This window comes from Plecotus auritus (genome assembly GCF_963455305.1).
Source record: "Plecotus auritus genome assembly, chromosome: 2".
Taxonomy (NCBI): domain Eukaryota; kingdom Metazoa; phylum Chordata; class Mammalia; order Chiroptera; family Vespertilionidae; genus Plecotus; species Plecotus auritus.
Genome location: NC_137771.1, coordinates 229,816,957 through 229,838,272, shown reverse-complemented (window position 1 = coordinate 229,838,272; position 21,316 = coordinate 229,816,957). Strand labels below are relative to the sequence as shown.

Sequence of the window (21,316 nt, the reverse complement as noted above, 5' to 3'; positions counted from 1 at the left end):
CAGTGGCATGAAATTAGAAACCAACAGCCGGAAGAAAACGGAAAGACACACACACACACACACGTGGAGACCAACACCACGCGAGGAAGCCACCCACAGGTCAGACAGGAAATCAAACAGGAAAGAAAAAAAATGTCCTTGAGACAAATAATGAAAAACACAACTTCCCCACATGGGTGGGATGCAACGAAATGGGTTCTAAAGAGGAAGCTCGTGGCTACACGGATCCGAGAAACAATACAAGTCTCAAATGAACAGTCCACCTTGCCACCTAAAGGAACCAGAAAGAGAAGAACAAACAGCAGGGAGGACTCACAAAGATCAGCGAGGCTGTAAACGCGGCAGAGAGGAAAGAACACTCCAGCGGAAAAGGTAATGGCACCGGGGGCTCGCTCTCTGAAAAGATAAACAGAACGGATAAACCCTTCAGGCCAGCTCTTCAAGAAAGAAAGAGCTCAAGGGAATGAAGTCATAAGTGAAAGCGGTTACGGCCGACGCCAGAGAAACACGCAGGATCGTTGAGGAATACGGTCCATGGCGACATCCCAGCCGAGGGGCCAGCCGGGGGGATGCGGACGCATTTCCAGCAGCGCACGGCCTCCCAGGACCAGACAGGAAGAAACAGCAAACGTAGACAGACCGATTCCCCGCAGTGACGCGGAGCCAGGTGGTGTCACAGGTGAATAAAACGTGACATGCTTTTTTTTTGTTGTTTTTTAAGCAACCATTCAACTTATTATTTTTATGAGTATTTTAGTGTCATACCTGGAGGCAAATATTCCTTTGACATGCCCCTTATTCAATGTTAAGAAAGAGCTATGAAGATGCATGAATAAGCAACTAATAGGTCTACTGCTTTTTAAAAAATATACACTGAGCCGAAACCGGTTTGGCTCAGTGGATAGAGCGTCGGCCTGCAGACTGAAGGGTCCCAGGTTTGATTCCGGTCAAGGGCACGTACCTTGGTTGCGGGCACATCCCCAGTAGGAGGTGTGCAGGAGGCAGCTGATCGATGTTTCTCTCTCATCGATGTTTCTAACTCTCTATCCCTCTCCCTTCCTCTCTGTAAAATATCAATAAAATATATTAAAAAAATATATACATTGAGTGGCCAGATGATGATGATCTCCGAACACATAATAATCTGGCCACTCAGTGTATATTCTATATAATAAAAGGCTAATATGCAAATTGTCCCCTCGACCAGGAGTTCGACCAACAGGCAGGCCAGCCAACTGCCCATGTCCCCTCCTCCTGGCCGGACCCCACCCATGCATGAATTCATGCACCAGGCCTCTAATATATATATATATATATATATATATATATATATATATATATATATACACACACACACACACACACACACACACACTGAGTGGCCAGATTATTATGCGTTCAGAGATCATAATAATCTGGCCACTCAGTGTATATTCTATATAATAAAAGGCTAATATGCAAATTGTCCCCTCGACCAGGAGTTCGACCAGCAGGCAGGCAGGCCAGCCAACCGCCCATGTCCCCAGCCCCTGGACAGGCTGGCCGGACCCCACCCATGCATGAATTCTAATATATATACTGAGTGACCAGGTTATTATGCGTTCAGAGATCACCATCATCTGGCCACTCAGTGCATATTTTTATTGACTTCAGAGAGGAAGGGAGAAGGAGAGAGATAGAAACATCAGCAATGAGAGAGAATCATGGCTGGCTGCCTCCTGCACGGCCCCCTGGGGACTGAGGCAGAAACCCAGGCTTGTGCCCTGACCGGAGTGGATGCTCAACCCCTGAGCCACGCCGGCCGGGCTGAGAGAGCGTCTGTTGGTGGCCTGTCCTCTGGGAGCAGAGCACTTACAGAGGGAGGCGCTGCAGGCGCACAGGTGGGTGTTTCAGCTGGAGGTTGCTAAGGGAGTAAGGAGGTGTCCTCTCAGGATAAGTGTCCGTTCTTCAAATAGAAGCGTAATCAGGACACGGCGTGTCTCCTCGGAGACACAGCCGCTCCGAGCTTCCATGCTATGCTTGTCTGTGGCCTGATGGGGGCGCTGAGCCGGGACCCGCACACGTTCAGGGCAGTGCTCTCGGCTAGCAGCCCTGGCTCCATTCAGACCTTTTTTTTTTTTCAATCCTCACCCGAGGATATGTTCCCATTGATTTTAGAGAGAGTGGGAGGGAGAGGGGGAAAGACAGAGAGAAACATGGATGTGAGAGAAACACATCGATGGGTTGCCTCCTGCACGAGCCCCAACCAGGGCCCTGACTGGGGAGGAGCCTGCAACCGAGGTGCGTGCCCTGGACCGGAATCGACCCCGGGACCCTTTGGTCCTCAGGCCGACACTCTATCCACGGAGCCACACCAGCCAGGGCCTATTCAAACCGTTTTAATGGCACCCAGCACATCACACACCCTCTGTGTGGAATAACGTGGCTGCCAATACTACCTGTATTGATGCGTATTCCCCTCCACGGCTCTCACTAACAGAGGCGACCAATCGATGTGTCTCTCTTACATCCGTTTCTCTCTGTGCCTCTCCCCCTCCCTTCCACTCTCTCTCAAAAAAAAAAAAAAAAAAAAAAAAAAAAAACCACACAAATCAATGGAAAAATATCCTCTGGTGAGGATTAACAAACAAACAAAAAAACAAGAAAAAGACTAGTTTCTCTTTATCACCTATTAGAGGCCCGATGCATGAAATTCGTGCAGGGGTAGGGTCCCCAGGCCTGGCTGGCGATCAGGGCTGATCTGTGGGGAGACCGGGGGGTGGGGGTGGGGGAGCGATCGGGGGCCACCCGCTGGCATCCGCCTTGGCTGGCCTGGGGCCTGCAGGCTGGGGCAGCTCCTGCATTGAGCATCTGCCCCCTGGTGGTCAGTGCGCGTCATAGCGATGGGTTGTTCCACCAGTGGTCGATTTGCATATTAGGCTTTTATTATGTAGGATTCCAGGTAACTTTTTTTTTTTTTTTTACATATATTTTATTGATTTTAGAGAGGAAAGGAGAGGGAGAGAGAGAGAAACATCCATGAGGAGAGAGAATCATGGATCGGCTGCCTCCTGCACGCCCCCTACTGGGGGTTGAGCCCACAACCCGGGCATGTGCCCTTGGCCGGAATCGAACCCGGGACCCTTCAGTCCGCAGGCTGACGCTCTATCCATTGAGCCACACCAGCTAGGGCTCCAGGTAACTTTTGATGCAGCTGGCGTTTGGTGCTAGAGCATTTCTGAGGCGTGCGTATGGTTATTATTACCAACTGGGATGGGAGCAAACCTACAATTCGGAGATTTTTGAGGCTCCTCAGATGGGCATTCCATACACTAAAAATACGGGCAAATGTGACCCCCTTCAGCACATTGTTGGTTACCCCTAGAGGCCCATAAATCCTCGTGTATATTTAAGAACATACTCATATCTATGAACCACTCCTCGAACCAACCTCGGTGCTCAGGAAATGTGAATCCATGTTAACATCAGCCGGAGAGAAATCTAATTACGAGGAGAATGTGCCTACAATATGCTGCAGATTATCCCCCAGCAATGGAAGTAGGGATTCATCATTATTACCTTGTCAGAATTTACCCAAAGTAATGAGCTCATAATCAGTTAACCGCCTCAAAGGCTACTACCAGAGGGTCCTGGGAGTTTGCAAAAAAAGAATGAACTGCTTCCTCACCTCCCCGTTTGTCTGAGAGTCTGCTAAGTATGAGGCAGCGAGAGATTTTTTTTTTTTTTTTTCAATCCTCACCCGAGGATATTTTCCTGCTGATTTTTAGAGAGAGGGAACGCGAGAGAGAAAGAGCGACGTGAGAGAAACACATCGATTTAGTTATTTCCTGCACGTGCCCCGATCAGCATCCCGGGAGGAGCCCGCAACCAAGGTCCGTGCCCTTGGCCAGAATCGAGCCCGGGACCCTTCAGTCCGCGGGCCGGTGCTCTATCCACTGAGCCACACCGGGCAGGGCTGTGTGAGTCCTTTATGTCTGGACCGGGGTCCGGGGTTCTTGACCGCTGTGAGCGTGGAAACTCAGAGATGCAGGGATCTCGGCGAGATTAGAACCCACAGCCCTTTTCCAGAGGAGGGGACGGCTCGGGGCAGCTCATTCAGGGGGTGCTGACAGCTCAGGCCGGGGCACGTGGGGTTCTGGTTTGAAACGGATGGTGGGACCTGGATCCTCATGCCTCTCGTCTGAAACCTGGGCTGTTTTGAGAGGATGAAAAACATCAGTCCAGGCAAATGCGCGGCGTGTGGGACGCAGAAAACGTAACGGTAACTAGTGTATTCTCTCGAGGAGAACGCCGCGTTTCCGACCGGCTCTCCCAACTTTCCGCCTGAGACTCTAGTCCAGGGGTCCTCACACTTTTTAAACGGGGGGGCCAGTTCCCTGTCCCTCAGACCGTGGGAGGGCCGGACTATCGTTTAAAAAAAAAACAAAACGATGAACAGATTCCTATGCGCACTGCGGGCCCGGGGCGCGTCGGCTGCTAAGCAGGACAGGCAGCGGCCCCCGGCGGGCCGGATCCATGTCCTCGGCGGGCCGCAGGTGGCCCGCGGGCCGTCGTTGGAGGACCCCTGCCTAGTCGCTCTTCCTTAGGGCTTCGGAAATCCACTTCATGGTCTCCAACCAACGGCAGACGCTGGGGAGGTGCCAGCGACGCCCTTTCCGGTCTCCGTGGCCTTGGGGTGGGGGTGGGGGGGCGGAGGGTGAGGTTTGGGTTGGCTGTGCTGCTGCTTTCCCTTATCGAGTCTTTATCGCCATCGATCGGGTGCCACAGGAACGTGTGGAGCGGAAGAACGAACTTCTGTGCCCCCCACACCCTCTCCGAGGCCGTGGGACTGTCAGCCGGCATTTCTTGGGGCTGATGGACGAGACATGATGGGAGAAGTGGAGCGTCCGGGACGGGAGGGGTGTGAAGGTCAGCCGAGACACGGCCCAGGCTCCAGTGCTGAGCGGACGTCTTGGGGTACAGAGCAGTAGCAGGATGGGGGGGGGTGTCTTCCATTACCCTAAACCCCGAGGCGAGTTTCAATCCCAGACCAGCCACCTGCTGGCCTTGGGGCCGTGGGGGAGTTGGGAAATCGCTCTGCGCTCTGCCCGTCGCTCGAACCCAGTGTCCTCCTCACAGGAAAACGGCGGCGCGTTAACCGTTAACCGCACGGCCAGGGTCGCAGGTGCTGGTGCAGAGGCTGCCACAGGTCTGGCCCATCTGACTGGTGATCAGAAACAACGCGCCTTGTTGGTGCAGGGTCCGAACACGGGCTCGGGGTCCCCCGTGTCCCCGTCCGAGGCTGGAGGACGGAGGGGGGGTAACAGGACAGGAGACCCCCCCTTCGCCTCCGCTCGCCCCACCCACAGCCGCGAGGCACAGCTCAGGCGAGGACAGAATCCACGCACGCGGCTGTGTGATCCTTCCACGGCGCCCGCCACGCACGTCCCACGGCGGGAGGCCAGGCGTTAAGCATCATTGTCTCTCAGCTTTGTTTGTTTTTAACCCTCACCGAGGATGTTTCTCATGGACTCTGAGAGCGCGGGAGAGACGAGGAAGAGCGATGGGAGCGGAACATCCACCGGCAAGAATGTTCCAGGCGCTGGAGACGGCAGCGGAGAGGCGGGAGGTGGGGAGAAGGTGGGCGCCCTGGGGCCAGCCGAGCTGCTGCCGGAGGGAGGCCGGGTCAGGCTGTGCTGGCACTGAGAGCGGGCTCCGTCCGCCCTGGCCGGGGTGGCTCAGCGGAGAGAGCGTCGGACTGCGGACTGAAGGGTCCCGGGTTCGGTTCTGCTCAAGGGCACATGCCCGGGTTACAGGCTTGATCCCCAGTGGGGAGTGTGCGGGAGGCAGCTGATCCATGACGCTCCTTCTCTCTCCCGCTCTCTCCCTCTCCCTTTCTCTCTGAAATCAATAAAAAAAATACACATTAAATATAAAAAGAGCAGGCTCCGTCCATGCCCATGGCGGGTGAAGTTATTATAACTCCGAGCTTCACGTTTCATTTGCAAAATTAAGGGTGATACCAGTTACATCCAGGCCTATTGTGGGATTGAAGGGGGCGGGTGCTGCTAGTCACCCCACAGGTGGGTTTCCTAGGCTTGCCTTGGCCTTGGGGGGTGTGTGTGGGGGGGGGGATGGCGCTGTAGGAGCCAGCGAGGGGCAGTGGGGGCATGGGCAGGGGGCTGGGGGGGACTCGGGAGTCAGACCTGAGGGCGGGTGAGAAGAGGGAGCAGGCCAGGTGCAGGGCGGGTGGGCAGGGAGGGCCGGGGACCCCAGGCTGGGTGGGGGGGGTGGGATCCACCCTCAAATCGCAGAGGCTGACGAGGCACTTGGGCCCCACGTCTCTGTAGCTAATCCAGCCTTGACATTTGAATTTCTGACTAGTTTTTGGGAAATAACTTGGCGGATTCTCATCACACAGCCCTTGTTCCCTCTGAATGGAAGTAATTGCCTCGCCGGGTGCTCAGCACCCCCACGAGCGACGCAGCCCCCCCACTCTCCCTCCTGGACAAACGTCAGACATCTCCCTAAAGTGCACGCGAGGCTTTTTCCCCGAGGGTCCTTAAGGAGGGGTCAGACGGGGCGAAGGTGGCGGGGGGAGAAAGAGCGCGGAGAGAAAGCCAGCTCCGGGGGCGGGGCCTCCCAGGCCGGGGACCGGGCGCTGGGACCGGGGGGAGGGGGGGGGGCTGGGGCAGAGCCACAGGACAGCTGGCTGCTCAGAGGACCTGTGTGGGCTCCTGCCTGTCCCACCCCAGCTCCCCAGCTCCCTGTGAGGAGACCACGGTCACTACAGGGGACTGTAAGGTCGGGGCTGCGACAGGGGACCCCAGGAGCCCTCCGGTCGCTGGTGAGGGTCGGAGGTCAGGGACCCCAGGAGCCCTCCGGTCGCTGGGTGAGGTCGGAGGTCGGGAACCCCAGGAGCCCTCAGGTCACTGGTGAGGTCGGAGGTCGGGAACCCCAGGAGCCCTCAGGTCCTGGCACCGGCGGGGCACTTGGGAAGGACATACGTCGCCTTCTCTTCCCTCCTTTCTCGGGGAGCAGCTGGTTGGGTGCGGCTGGGATCAGACCCTGACGTCTGCTCCGGGTCCCCCCCCCTCCCCCCCCCCTCCCCCCACCCCCCCCCCCCGTCCTCCCCGGAGGCGCTGGCACACCTGTGGGCGGGGCTCACCCTGGTTCCTACAGGAACGACTTCCGGGTCTTCCGAGCAACAACCGTTCCTGGGGGCGGGGGTCCAGTGGGGCCCCCTCGAGCCCGCCTGGTGGCCACAGGGCAGCGACCGTCAGTCCACCACACCCACACCCGAACCCACACCCACACCCGCACCCGCACCCGCACCCACACCCACACACCCGCACCCGCACCCACACCCGCACCCACACCCGCCTTAAACCAGGAGGTGCAGCACCAGAGTTCGCCATTTAACATTCTTTTTAAAAAGCAATTTAAGAGAGACAAGGAGGAGGAGAGAGAAGAGAGGAGGGGGGAAGTGGAGGAGGAGGAGGAGGAGGAGGAGGAGGAGGAGGAGGAGGGGAGAGAGAGAGAGAGAAGAGAGGAGGGGGAAGTGGAGGAGGAGGAGGAGGAGGTAGTAGAGAGAGAGAAGAGAGAGAGGAGGGGGAAGTGGAGGAGGAGGAGGAGGAGGGTAGAGAGAGAGAAGAGAGAGAGAGGAGGGGGGGAAGTGGAGGAGGAGGAGGAGGGAGAGAGAGAGAAGAGAGAGAGAGAGGAGAGGGGGGAGTGGAGAGGAGGAGGAGGAGGAGGAGGAGGGGAGGGGAGGAGGAGGAGGAGAGAGAAACACCGATTTGTTGCCCGCTGGCTCATGCTTCCCTCGCTGGTGGACTCCTGGGTGCGCCCTGACGGGCACAGAGCCCGCCCTGGGCCTATCAGGACCATGTTCTAAGCACAGGAGCCTGGCAGGCCCGGCCCGTGTCATGTCAGAGAAGGAAGTTGCCTGATGCCAGTGACACTTACAGGAGACACCCCCTGCGGCCACATACGTGTGGCCAGGCTGCTTCTCCCGCCCCCACCGCCCGGGCCTGCTCTTGTCCGAGCATCAGTCAGAGGCGGGCGGCCCCCTCCCCCGTGGGCTCCACACAGGCTCCCCCTCGGGGCGGCCGCAGAGGCCACACACTGTGTTGACAGCGTCCTGGCCTCTAACTCCCAGATGCCAGCGGACGGCCCGACCCCCAACCCCAGTGGGAGATAAAACACGTCTCCAGATGTTGCCCGAGGGGCCCCGGGGGCAAGTCCACCCCCCCCTGCCCCCGGGGGAGAACGAGTGGCACTTTGTCTTCTGGTTGATCCTGAATCTTCGTTTCTCAAGCTCAGGCCCTGCCTGTCCTGCAGTGCCAGGACGCCCACCCGCTATGGGTGCCATCCTCCCCCCTCCCCCCCCTCTCATTGACCGAGACTTCACGTTACCCAGAACCCCCGCGTCCTCAGAGGGAGTGCCAGGCAGCTCCATGTCTGCGACAAGTTAGGAGGGAGGGGTCATGGTGCCGTGACTGTCCCCCTGTCCCCCCTGTTCCCCTGTCCCTCTGTCCCCTGTCCCCCTGCCCTCCTGCCCCCCTGTCCCCTGTCCCCCATCCCTCTGTCCCCCTGCCCCCCCTGTACCCTGTCCCCCTGCCCCCCTGTCCCCTGTCCCCCTGCCCTCCTGCCCCCTGTCCCCTGTCCCCCTGTCCTCCTGCCCCCCTGTCCCCTGTCCCCCATCCCTCTGTCCCCCCTGTCCCCCTGTCCCCACCGTCCCCCTGTCCTCCTGCCTGTCTCCTGTCCCCCATCCCTCTGTCCCCCTGTCCCCCTGTCCCTCTGCCCCCCTGCCCCCTGCCCCCCTGTCCCCCCGTCCCCCTGTCCCTCTGTCCCTCCGCTGGGAGGACTGCGTGTTGGACAGAAGGCCTCCATCAGGAAGGCGTGTTCAGGACGAGGCAGGCGCTGCGCTCGGGGGACCTGGCTCAGTCTTTTCAGCGGATGTGAAAACAGAGATGCTCGCCCGGCCGACGTGGCTCAGCGGGTAGAGCGTCGGCCTGTGGACTCAAGGGTCCCGGGTTCGATTCCGGTCCAGGGCACGCACCTCGGGTGCAGGCTCCTCCCCGGCCTGGGCCCCGGTTGGGGCGTGTGCAGGAGGCAGCCCACCGGTGTGTTTCTCTCAGGGTGGTTGGTGTTTCTCTGTCTCTCCCTCTCGCTCCCACTCCCTCTAAAATCGATGGGAAACACCCTCAGGTGAGGATTAAAAAGGAAAACGAGAGCAAGATGCTTAACCGCCCGCCTCGCAAGGGCCCTGTCTCCGTCTCCGCCCTCGATCTGCCTGCGCCCCACGTGCACCCAGCACCATCCGCAGCGGCAGGGGCTTCGACGGGGCACCCGGGCCCTGGCTCCCTAAAGGGTCTGAAGGGCAACCTCCAGCCTCGGGGCGGCCGGCGCTCAGACGGCGTTGGGAGGCCGGATGCGATCCTGGGAGAGAGAAACGCGTGTCTCCCCCCCGCCCCCGCTCCCCCCCCCCCCCGCCCCCCTCACCTGCTTCAGGACCCGGGCGGCCGTCTCCAGGGAGCAGTCGAAGACCACATGGGACTCGCGGGCGAGCTTCATCTCCTGGAGCAGCGGCTTGGCGTCCCGGGCCCCGGGGAGCAGCTGCCGGACCCGGAGCTGGAGGTGGTGTCTGGAGGGGGCCTGGATGAGCTCCTGCAGGCGGATCAGACCTGCAGGGACGGAGGACAGTCCTTCACTGCGGCCACGCGCACACCGCCCCTGGCGGCCAGAGCCCCAGCCAGGTGACACGGCTGACGGCTCGCTGTGTGACCTGCCCGTGGCGGGTACCTGCGTGGCCACGTGTGGGGGCTGCGTGAGGGGGAGGACACGGTGAGGGCCGGGCGTGAGCTGTGGATTCCCGTTCCGGTCGGCATTGGGAGCCCGGGCTCCTCCCTCCGGCCACTCGGGGGCCTGAGAAGGGGCGGGATGCTGGGCTTGGCACCAGCTTTGACGGCGTGGGGGCAGGGTGTGGGGGCGGGGCGTGGTGGGAGGGACGGGGAGTGGGGTGCTCTGTGGAAGGGAGGGTGAGGGGGGGTGCTCGGTGGAAGGGAGGGTAAGGGGTGCTCGGTGGGAGAGATGGGGAGGAGGGTGCTCGGTGGGAGGGAGGGTCGGGGAGGGGGTGCTCGGTGGGAGAGATGGGGAGGGGTGCTCGGTGGGAGGGAGGGGGAGGGGGTGCTCGGTGGGAGGGACAGGGAGGGGTGCTCGGTGGGAGAGATGGGGAGGGGTGCTCGGTGGGAGGGAGGGGGAGGGGGGTGCTCGGTGGGAGGGAGGGATGGGGAGGGGGTGCTTGGTAGAAGGGACAGGGAGGGGTGCTCGGTGGGAGGGAGGGGTGAGGGGTGCTCGGTGGGAGGGAGGGTGAGGGGGTGCTCGGTGGGAGGGATGGGGAGGGGAGGGGTGCTCGGTGGGAGGGAGGGTGAGGGGGTGCTCGGTGGGAAGGGAGGGGGAGGGGGTGCTCGGTGGGAGAGATGGGGAGGGGTGCTCGGTGGGAGGGAGGGGGAGGGGGTGCTCGGTGGGAGGGACAGGGAGGGGGTGTGCTCGGTGGGAGAGATGGGGAGGGGGTGCTCGGTGGGGAGGGAGGGGGAGGGGGGTGCTCGGTGGGAGGGAGGGATGGGGAGGGGGTGCTTGGTAGAAGGGACAGGGAGGGGTGCTCGGTGGGAGGGAGGGTGAGGGGGTGCTCGGTGGGAGGGAGGGTGAGGGGTGCTCGGTGGGAGGGAGGGATGGGGAGGGGGTGCTTGGTAGAAGGGACAGGGAGGGGTGCTCGGTGGGAGGGAGGGTGAGGGGGTGCTCGGTGGGAGGGAGGGTGAGGGGTGCTCGGTGGGAGGGATGGGGAGGGGAGGGGTGCTCGGTGGGAGGGAGGGTGAGGGGGTGCTCGGTGGGAGGGAGGGGGAGGGGGTGCTCGGTGGGAGGGAGGGGGAGGGGGTGCTCGGTGGGAGGGATGGGGAGGGGAGGGGTGCTCGGTGGAGGGAGGGTGAGGGGGTGCTCGGTGGGAGAGATGGGGAGGGTGTGCTCGGTGGGAGGGAGGGGGAGGGGGGTGCTCGGTGGGAGGGACAGGGAGGGGTGCTCGGTGGGAGAGATGGGGAGGGGGGGTGCTCGGTGGGAGGGGAGGGGGAGGGGGGTGCTCGGTGGAGGGAGGGTGAGGGGTGCTCGGTGGGAGAGGTGGGGGAGGGGGTGCTCGGTGGGAGGGAGGGTGAGGGGTGCTCGGTGGGAGAGGTGGGGAGGGGGTGCTCGGTGGGAGGGACAGGGAGGGGTGCTCGGTGGGAGGGAGGGTGAGGGGTGGCTCGGTGGGAGAGATGGGGAGGGGTGCTCGGTGGGAGGGGATGGGGAGGGGGTGCTTGGTAGAAGGGACAGGGAGGGGTGCTCGGTGGGAGGGAGGGTGAGGGGTGCTCGGTGGGAGAGATGGGGAGGGGTGCTCGGTGGGAGAGGTGGGGAGGGGGGTGCTCGGTGGGAGGGACGGGGAGGGGTGCTCGGTGGGAGAGATGGGGAGAGGTGCTCGGTGGGAGGGAGGGGGAGGGGGTGCTCGGTGGGAGAGATGGGGTGAGGGGGTGCTCGGTGGGAGGGAGGGGGGAGGGGGGTGCTCGGTGGGAGGGAGGGATGGGGAGGGGGTGCTTGGTAGAAGGGACAGGGAGGGGTGCTCGGTGGGAGGGAGGGTGAGGGGTGCTCGGTGGGAGGGAGGGTGAGGGGTGCTCGGTGGGAGGGATGGGGAGGGGAGGGGTGCTCGGTGGGAGGGAGGGTGAGGGGGTGCTCGGTGGGAGGGACGGGGAGGGGTGCTCGGTGGGAGGGAGGGTGAGGGGGTGCTCGGTGGAGGGAGGGAGGGGGAGGGGTGCTCGGTGGGAGGGAGGGGGAGGGGGTGCTCGGTGGGAGGGAGGGAGGGGGAGGGGTGCTCGGTGGGAGGGAGGGAGGGGGAGGGGTGCTCGGTGGGAGGGAGGGACGGGGAGGGGTGTTTGGTGGGAGGGAGGGACGGGGAGGGGTGTTTGGTGGGAGGGAGGGACGGGGAGGGGGGTGCTGGGTGGGTGGGATGGGGAGGGTGTGCTCGGTAGGAGGGAGGGTTGGGGAGGGGGGGTGCTGGGTGGGTGGGATGGGGAGGGGTGCTCGGTAGGAGGGAGGGTTGGGGAGGGGGGTGCTGGGTGGGAGGGAGGGGGAGGGGTGCTCGGTGGGAGGGAGGGGGAGGGGTGCTCGGTGGGAGGGACGGGGAGGGGTGCTCGGTGGGAGGAGGGACGGGGAGGGGTGCTCGGTGGGAGGGAGGGACGGGGAGGGGGGTGCTCGGTGGGAGGGAGGGACGGGGAGGGGTGCTCGGTGGGAGGGAGGGACGGGGGAGGGGTGCTCGGTGGGAGGGAGGGACGGGGAGGGGTGCTCGGGTGGGAGGGAGTGGACAGGGAGGGGGGTGCTCGGTGGGAGGGGACGGGAGGGGGTGCTCGGTGGGAGGGAGGGACAGGGAGGGGGGTGCTCGGTGGGAGGGACGGGAGGGTTGTGCTCGGTGGGAGGGAGGGACAGGGAGGGGGGTGCTCGGTGGGAGGGACGGGAGGGGTGCTCGGTGGGAGGGACGGGGAGGGGTGCTCGGTGGGAGGGAGGGACAGGGAGGGGGGTGCTCGGTGGGAGGGACGGGAGGGGTGCTCGGTGGGAGGGAGGGACAGGGAGGGGGGTGCTCGGTGGGAGGGACGGGAGGGTGTGCTCGGTGGGAGGGACGGGGAGGGGTGCTCGGTGGGAGGGAGGGGGAGGGGTGCTCGGTGGGAGGGAGGGACAGGGAGGGGGGTGCTCGGTGGGAGGGAGGGGGAGGGTGTGCTCGGTGGGAGGGAGGGACGGGGAGGGGGTGCTCGGTGGGAGGGAGGGGGAGGGGTGTTTGGTGGGAGGGACGGGGAGGGGTGCTCGGTGGGAGGGAGGGGGAGGGGTGCTCGGTGGGAGGGAGGGACAGGGAGGGGGGTGCTCGGTGGGAGGGACGGGAGGGGTGCTCGGTGGGAGGGACGGGAGGGGTGCTCGGTGGGAGGGACGGGGAGGGGTGCTCGGTGGGAGGGAGGGGGAGGGGTGCTCGGTGGGAGGGAGGGACAGGGAGGGGGGTGCTCGGTGGGAGGGAGGGGGAGGGGTGCTCGGGGGGTGGGAGGGAGGGACGGGAGGGGGGTGCTCGGTGGGAGGGAGGGGGAGGGGTGTTTGGTGGGAGGGACGGGGAGGGGTGCTCGGTGGGAGGGAGGGGGAGGGGTGCTCGGTGGGAGGGAGGGACAGGGAGGGGGGTGCTCGGTGGGAGGGACGGGAGGGGTGCTCGGTGGGAGGGACGGGAGGGGTGCTCGGTGGGAGGGACGGGGAGGGGTGCTCGGTGGGAGGGAGGGGGGAGGGGTGCTCGGTGGGAGGGAGGGACAGGGAGGGGGGGTGCTCGGTGGGAGGGAGGGGGAGGGGTGCTCGGTGGGAGGGAGGGACGGGGAGGGGGTGCTCGGTGGGAGGGAGGGGGGAGGGGTGTTTGGTGGGAGGGACGGGGAGGGGTGCTCGGTGGGAGGCACATGAGCAAGGACACCCTGTGGCCAGGTCAGAGCCTCCTCTGGCGTCTAAACGCCCTGGGCCTGCTTAGGGAGGGCCCGGCCCAGGGGCCCGTCGGCGGGGCCTACCTGTGCCGTCCTCGTACACCAGGGTCACGGCCCGCCAGGCGTGGTGGAGGACCAGGTCCAGCACGGCCCTGCCGACGGCCGCCGGGTCGGGGTGCAGGTTGACGTGGAACGCGTCTCGGGCGTCTGCCGAGGGGTGCTGCCAGCGGGTCTGGATGTGCGGGACCTGCAGGGCGTGGCAGACGGACTGCACGGCGCTGACCGAGGGGCTGTGCGCGGGTCCGAAGAGGGCGGCCACACCCAGGGCCAGCTGGTCACAGGCTGCGGGGGGGGGGGGGGGGGAGGGAGGGGGGGAGAGGGGGGAGGGAGGGAGGGAGAGAGAGAGGGAGAGGGAGAGAGAGAGGGAGAGAGAGAGATGGAGAGAGAGAGGGAGAGAGAGGGGGAGAGAGAGAGATGGAGAGAGAGAGAGGGAGAGAGGGAGGGAGGGAGAGGGGAGATAGAGAGGGAGAGGGAGAGGGAGAGGGAGAGAGAGAGATGGAGAGAGAGAGGGAGAGAGGGAGAGGGAGAGGGAGAGAGGGAGAGGGAGAGGAGAGAGGTGTGGCTCTGCTTTCCACACTGGGGCACGCGAGAGCACCCGAACTTCTTTGACCCCCAGTTCTCCACTTTACCGTCTTTGTTCGTGTTCCCCCCCGATTTTTACCGTTTTTGTGGGCGATGGGCACCTGACTGACACCAGCTGCTGGGTCACAACGTGACTCAGTGTTTGTCACCTTCCTGTCGCCATGACCTTGTGGAAAGGGGGTCACAGGGGAGTCAGGGGGTGCTGGGGAGCCCCGTGGTCTGCAATCCGTGAGATTGAGGCGGGGGGACGTGTCTTGGGCGTCGCCGCTCGGGGGAGGGCCTGCCATGGGGTCTCACTTCGGGCGGAGAGGCAGGGCCAGCCTGACGTGACCACTCACAGCCGAGCCGGTTCCTCACGGGCCGGGGTGCGAGGGGCGAGCTGGCCGGGGGACAGTGACCCCTGCACCCACCGGACCCCCGCGGGCCCTCCGCACGGCCCTGGCCACGGCGGCACGGAGGGACCCGAGCAGACCCGTCACCCGGAGGTGTGTAGACGTGTGCACGCGGTACCTCTCTGCGAGGCCTCGAAGCCTGTCGAAGAGGGCGGTTCTCTGGATGTCGTAGGTGAGGGTGGCGTTGGGCATCAGGCTGCGGTTCCTGTTGACGCTGGTGACGGCGAACTTGAAGGCCAGCTCCTCGGCGTTCGCAGGCTCGTTCTCCGCAGCTTCAAAAACGCCGCCTGCGGGAGGAGGGAGGGTGTGAGCCCCAGTGTCCACGGGCTTTCTAAAACACCTTTTTATTGCTTTCGGAGAGGAAGGGAGAGGGAGAGGGAGAGACAGCCACGACGAGAGAGAATCACGGATCCGCTGCCTCCGGCACACCCCACCCTGGGGATGGAGCCTGCAACCCCGGCGTGTGCCCCGATCGGGACTCGAACCCGGAACCCTTCGATCTGCAGGCCGACGCTCTCTCCGCCGAGCCAACGGGCTAGGGCCCCTGTGTGTTTTTCAAAGAGAAGAATATATGTGATTTAAACAAAAGACGCAGAAGAGAAAGGCAGGCGTGCTCAGGCCGGTCCCAGCCCCATGTTCACGCCGAGCAACCACGTGTGCTGGGCAGGCACACGGGTCCCCTGCCAGGTGTGTGCTCACGACTGCACGTCCTCGGCCGGGCTGGGTGGCGCCTGCCGGGTGGCAAATGTAGGCCACGTGGTTGGCCCCGTGGAACGTGCGCCGGGCGATGGAGACAGCGAGTCTGCAGTTTGCACCTGAATCTCGCTGCCGTCGCCTGAACACAGCCCGAGCCGCCTCCTGAGAACCAAGCTCCTTGCATTCGGAGGCAGCAGACCTGCTAGATTCGGTGGGGGGGGGCATGCAGAGAGCAGAGGGGTCCACGGGAGCCCCAACACGGAGGGTTTCAGAATGAAAGCATCTCTTCCGGGCCTGGTGGCTCAGAATTCCGGGGTCTGATGCTGACACGTTCCCAAGGGCCCGGGCCCGCGGCCCATTTGAAGCACTGCCTGCTTTTGTTTGTTGTCTGGTTTCTGGAGACCCTTCAGTCCTGCTGCTCCCAAAGCACCCCGTCTCCGTCGAAACACGTCCCTCCACCGAGCAGGACTCAGGAACTACTCTCCTGCCTTCGACACGAGGCTCATTACAGGCAAACACGAAACAGCAGCCACGGAGCCGCCGATTCCAGCTCCGAGTCTGCTCGACTCGCTGAGGCGGGTGCAGGCAGTTGGAGGGGGCGCTCGCGGCCCATCGCTAATGCTCCTTAACCGCCGTGCTGGGTTGTCAGCAGGCGCAGGGCACGGAGCAGAGCTCCTAACTGCCCTCCCTCTGGCTCACGCCCGATGCACCAATATTCCCGACTCCCTTTGAGGAAAACCACACGCGTGTCAACCGGTGCCCATGGAATGCGGAACCGTGTAACCGCAGGCTGCTCTTCACACACCCTCGCCCGGAGGGACAGGCGATGGCAGCACGGGGTGCCTGCTCGGCTGTCCCACAGACACACCACAGGGGCACCCACCTGCAGAGTGTCTCTCATGAGAAGAGCCGAGGCCGGCGGCACAGCTCCGCACACCGTGACCGAGGGGCCGCGGGGGAGGGGCGGGGGGAGCCTGGGGTGCTGAGGCCCTGCATTAGAGAGGAGTGTCGCTCAGGGGCGTGTGCCAGAATCACCGACCGGCCGGGGCGAAGAGGAAGCCAGCAGCTTAGAGGCACCGGGGCCGCATGTGAAGGAAACCCACTTCCTCGCCCGAGAGCTGGGCCAGCGGGCCGGGAACGGCCGACGCTCTGGACTCTGCACAAGGCAGGGCGGGGGCAAAGTGGGTTTGCAGGTGTCCCCCACGGGAAGCAATGCCATCTGTCTGTAGATGCGGGTACACATAGAAAAGGCTGGTATACAAAGTGTCCCTCGGGAGTTCGCCCGGGAGACCGGGAGTTCGGTCGCTCACTGTGACACGTGCTGACCACCGGGGGGTGGCGTGGAACATGGCGGGCCACAAGCAGTGGCAGTAGGCCGATGAGGGAGCCAGGGAAGGAGGAGGCGGGGAGGTGGGGAACCTGATCGGCCCTGATCACAGGCCAGGCCTAGGGGCCTTACCCGTGCGGGAATTTTGTGCACCGGGCCTCTAGTAATTAATAAAACCCAGGGACCATAACGGTGCAGCAACCGGAACGACTGCTCGGCCAGTCGCTGTGAGGTGCATTGACCACCTCTCGGTCCCTCCCCCCCACACCCCCCGCCCCGGCCTGCAGGCTCCGATCACTGGGTGGCGAATGGGGAACCCGGGTGGGTGGTGGTGGGGTGGGACTGGGGACTGGCGATTGGGTGGGACATGGCCCTGATCCCAGGCTAGGCCTAGGGATCCTACCTGCACACGATTTTGTGTGCTGGGCCTCTAGTCTACACTAATAAAAGAGTAAGATGCAAAGTGACTGTACCTTCGCGACGCCCACCAGCCAATCAGGGGTGACTATGCAAATTAACCCAACAAAGATGGCGGGTTCATTTGCATAAGCAGGTGCCGAGCGGCCGGGGGTGGGGTGGTACGCTTGCGTTGTTGCCAGGGAGATGACGCAGGCGTTCCGCACCACCCCAGCCGCTCCGGGCCTCTGGGCAGCATGGGAAGGCGGAAAGGCAGCTCGGCAGCCAGGGGAAGGAAGGCCCATTCTTGCATGAATCTTTGTGCATCGGGCCTCTAGTCATGAATAATAATAACACAGGAATAAATTCTTGTGATTCGCGTACTCACACCTGCAAACCTACGCCGGCACCACCTTGTCTGAGGCTGATGGAAGAAACTGAAGGTGACAGAAGTCAATGAGCACATACCATGCTCATGGATAGGGAGGGTTCGTATCATTAGTGTCCATATCACCCCAAACAACCCACAGGCTCAGTGCAATTCCACGAAACACCAGTGCCACTTCTCCAAGAACGAGAGCAAAGGACCCTCTAAGGAACCACGGAAAATCCCCAACAGCAAAAGCAATCTTGCAAAAGAACTAAGCTGGGGGATCCCAGTCCCCGATTTTAAACTAGACCACAAAACTGGAGCCACTGCTGAACTGTACTGGCATGAAAACAGACACGTAGATCAACGGGACGCACAGAGATCCCGGAACGGAGCCCACGTGTACACGGTAAATGAATGTTTGCCAAAGGGGCCAAGAACAGGCAATGGGGGAAAGACAGTCTCCCCAGTACGTGGCGCTTGGGAAACTGGACCATGATCTCCCTACGTGCACAAAAGTAAATTCAAAGTGCATTTAAGGCTTGAACATAGAGCTGAAACCGTAGACAGGGGTCCTCAAACGACGGCCCGCGGGCCACATGCGGCCTGCTGAAGACATTTATCCGGCCCGCCGGGTGCCGCTGCCTGTCCTGCTTAGCAGCCGACGCGTCCCGGGCCCGCAGTGCGCATAGGAGTTTGTTCATAGTTTTTTTTTTTTAAACTATAGTCCGGCCCTCCCACGGTCTGAGGGACAGTGAACTGGCCCCCTGTTTAAAAAGTGTGAGGCCCCCTGCCATAGAACTTCCAGAAGAAAACAGAGTCGGTGGCTCCTGGACATGTCTTAGCAGCAGCTGTTTGAACCGGTTTCCCCAGGGACTAAATCACAGTAAAGAGCTTTAGCACAGCCAAGGGAGCCATCAACAGAAGGACCAGGCCACCTCCTGAATGGGAGAAGACATCTGCAAATCATAGCTCCCCTGAGGGGTCAGCATTTAGATAACCCACCCAACTCAAGATTGAAAACACACACCAACCCGATGAAAAAGTGGGCCGAGGACTTGCATAGGCATTTTTTTCCCGAAGAAGATGGACAGATGGCCAACAGGTCGATGAACAGATCCTCATCATCACCGATCATCAGGGAAATGCCAACTAAGACCACAGTGAGATGCCACCTCACCGCTGTCAGAATGGCTGCCATCAACACATCAACCAATGATGAGGGCTGGTGGGGAGGCAGGCCGGTGCAGCCTCTGTGGAAAGCCGTATGGCGTTTCCTTAGGAAATTAAAAACAGCACCGCCTTATGATCGGGCAATTTCACTTCTGGGTATTTACCCAAAGAAAACAAACACACCAATTCAGAGAGACATATGGCCCTTATGTTCGTGGCGGTGTTGTGTACAATAACCAAGATACGAAAGCACCTACATGTTAGAAGAATGCACACATATGTCTTACATATACATACAACAGAATAGGACTCAGCCATAGAAGAGAATGAAGTCTTGCCTGGACGTTGTGGCTCAGTGGTTGAGCGTTGACCTATGAACCAGGAGGAGGTCACGGTTCAATTCTGGTCAGGGCACATGCCTGGGTTGCAGGCTCGATCTCCAGTAGGGGGTGTGCAGGAGGCAGCTGATCCATGATTCTCTCTCATCATTGGTGTTTATCTCTCTCTTTCCCTCTCCCTTCCTCTCTGAAATCAATAAAAATATAATTCTTTAAAAAAAGAATGAAGTCTTGCTGTTCATGACAACATAGGTGGGCCTAGGAGGGTCCTATGCTAAGTAAAATAAGTCAGTTGCCAAAAGACAAATACTGTATGACTTCACTTACATGCAGAATCTAAGAAAGAAAATGAACAAAATAAAACAGAAATGGCCTCATAGACACAAGAACCACACTGGTCATTACCAGAGGGGAAAGGGTTGGAGGCCAGGAGCTAGGCAAAGGGGATTGAGAGGCACAACTTTCCATTTATAAAACAAACCAGCACAGACAGTCAATAATATTGTAATAATTTTATGGCGACAGACTAAGAAGATCATCACATCATGTTCCTAAATATCAAATCACTATAATGTCCACCTGAAGCCGCCAGGGTCTTGCGTGTCAATTATACGTCGATAATAATCCTATATAATAAAAGGCTAATATGCAAATCGACCCAGCGGCAGAACGACCGGTTGCTATGGCACGCACTGACCACCAGGGGCAGACGGTTCAACGCAGTAGCTGCCCCTGGTGGTCAGTGCCTCTCCTCCTCCGCTGCAGGCGGGTGGTAAGGAGCGAGGGGTCCCAGATTGCAAGAGCCCCAGACCATGAGAGGGATGTCTGAGTGCCAGCTTAGGCCTGATCCCCAGGGGAGATGGGGCCCAAGCCGGCAGGTGGACATCCCCCGAGGGGTCCTGGACAGCGAGAGGGCGCAGGCCGGGCTGAGGGACCCCTCCCGAGTGCACGGATTTCATGCACCGGGCCTCTGATAAATAAATACAATGAACAAGTAATGGGGGGTTCTGCTGGGGTGGGAATAGCTGTCATGTTACAGAGACAGAAGAGGGTGTAGGATCTTCACACCCACGGAAATCACCAGTTCCTGTCTGTGCGGTAAGAGGAGAAGTCGGTTGAAGCTGGATTTTCCATCCAAAATGTCGCTGTCCTGAGCCCGAGAGAGAGAGCAGTTTGTACGTTCACGCTCACCCGTCTTACATTTCTTTGGAGAAGCAAACACGTCTGTAAACTCAGAAGAACGTAAAACACCCGGTTTCAAACGTCCCCCGGCCTCAGAGGAGACGAGGAGGACGTGGGTCTCAGAGACGCCGTCTCCCCTCCGACCGGCACGGGCTTCACTCCCTCCAGAACCTCCGCGTCACGGCTGCAGCGAGTCCACTTCCCTCGGAATGACAGCTTCTGTGCGGGCGAGTCCCTCCATCCCACGCTCAGTGAGCTCACGGTCCCAGGGACCCTGTGGACCGAGAGGTTCCAGAGGACCCGTCGCCTAATTCACACATTGAGACGGCCCGCAGTCTGAGCGTTTCCCCTTTTATAACAAAACCAGGGGCCCAGTGGATGAATTCACGCACCTTGAAAGGAACTGTGGGCTGCAAGGCTGCGGTGGGCACAGGGGCGGGTCTCGGCCCATCCTCCGCGCCCCCGCCTGGCCCCCGGCCCCCTCTCTGCCGGCAGCCCCACTCCCGCCACCACCGCTCTCACGCGCTGACAGCATGGAGGGAGTGGGGCCAGCGCCAGCAGTGGTGTGAGTGGTGGCCGCTGCCCCGATTGTCCCTCAGGAGCAGGGGGAGGTGGAGAAGCCCTCAGGGGTGATCGGGGCCGGCAGCCGCCCCTGGCACCCGCTGACGCTGATGGCACCGAGAGATCGGGACTGGAACCGGGTGCCGGCAGTGGGTGCTAGTGGGGCCGGCGCTGGCAGCGGGTGCGAGCACCGGGCAGGGCTACGGTGTGTGGGAGCAAAGAATTTCCAGTAACCACCAGAGGCTCACCCAGTGACAGTGACTGGTGCCCCGCCTTGGCCTGGCGCCCCTGCTCACCTGCTCCACCATCCCGCCACGGCCAATGCCCACCATGTTCCGCGCGCCCCCTGTTGGTCAGCGCCTGTCATAGCCACCGGTTGTTCCGCTGTTCGGTCTATTTGCATGTTAGCCTTTTAGCATCTAGGATTATTTACCCTGATCTGCTTCCATAACGCACGTAACCTCAGAAGCCCCTTTCAGAAACGCAGGTCAAAGCTGATTATGTTAGAAAGCCATCTCTGAATTTTTTTTTTTTTCATTTTTAAGAAGCAGGGAAATCCGAGCTGCTCGGGGCTTCATTGCCATCTGGACACTCGGATTTCTAAGGAGGTTTCTCCCGATCATGTTCACACATTTTATTTATTTTTTATTTATTTATTTATTTTTTAATATATATTTTATTGATTTTTTACAGAGAGGAAGGGAGAGGGATAGAGAGCTAGAAACATCGATGAGAGA

General features: G+C 61.3%; 1 protein-coding gene across 1 annotated transcript in view; it reads right to left on the bottom strand.

Annotated features, from left to right (window-relative positions):
* The window catches only part of GRIK1 (glutamate ionotropic receptor kainate type subunit 1), a 149,091-nt gene that overhangs the window by 64,682 nt on the left and 63,093 nt on the right, over nt 1-21,316 (bottom strand). Inside the window, 4 exon segments of the mRNA XM_080652503.1 lie at nt 9,484-9,665; nt 13,587-13,844; nt 14,655-14,676; nt 14,678-14,823. Of these exon segments, the coding sequence (XP_080508629.1) occupies nt 9,484-9,665; nt 13,587-13,844; nt 14,655-14,676; nt 14,678-14,823 (608 nt within the window).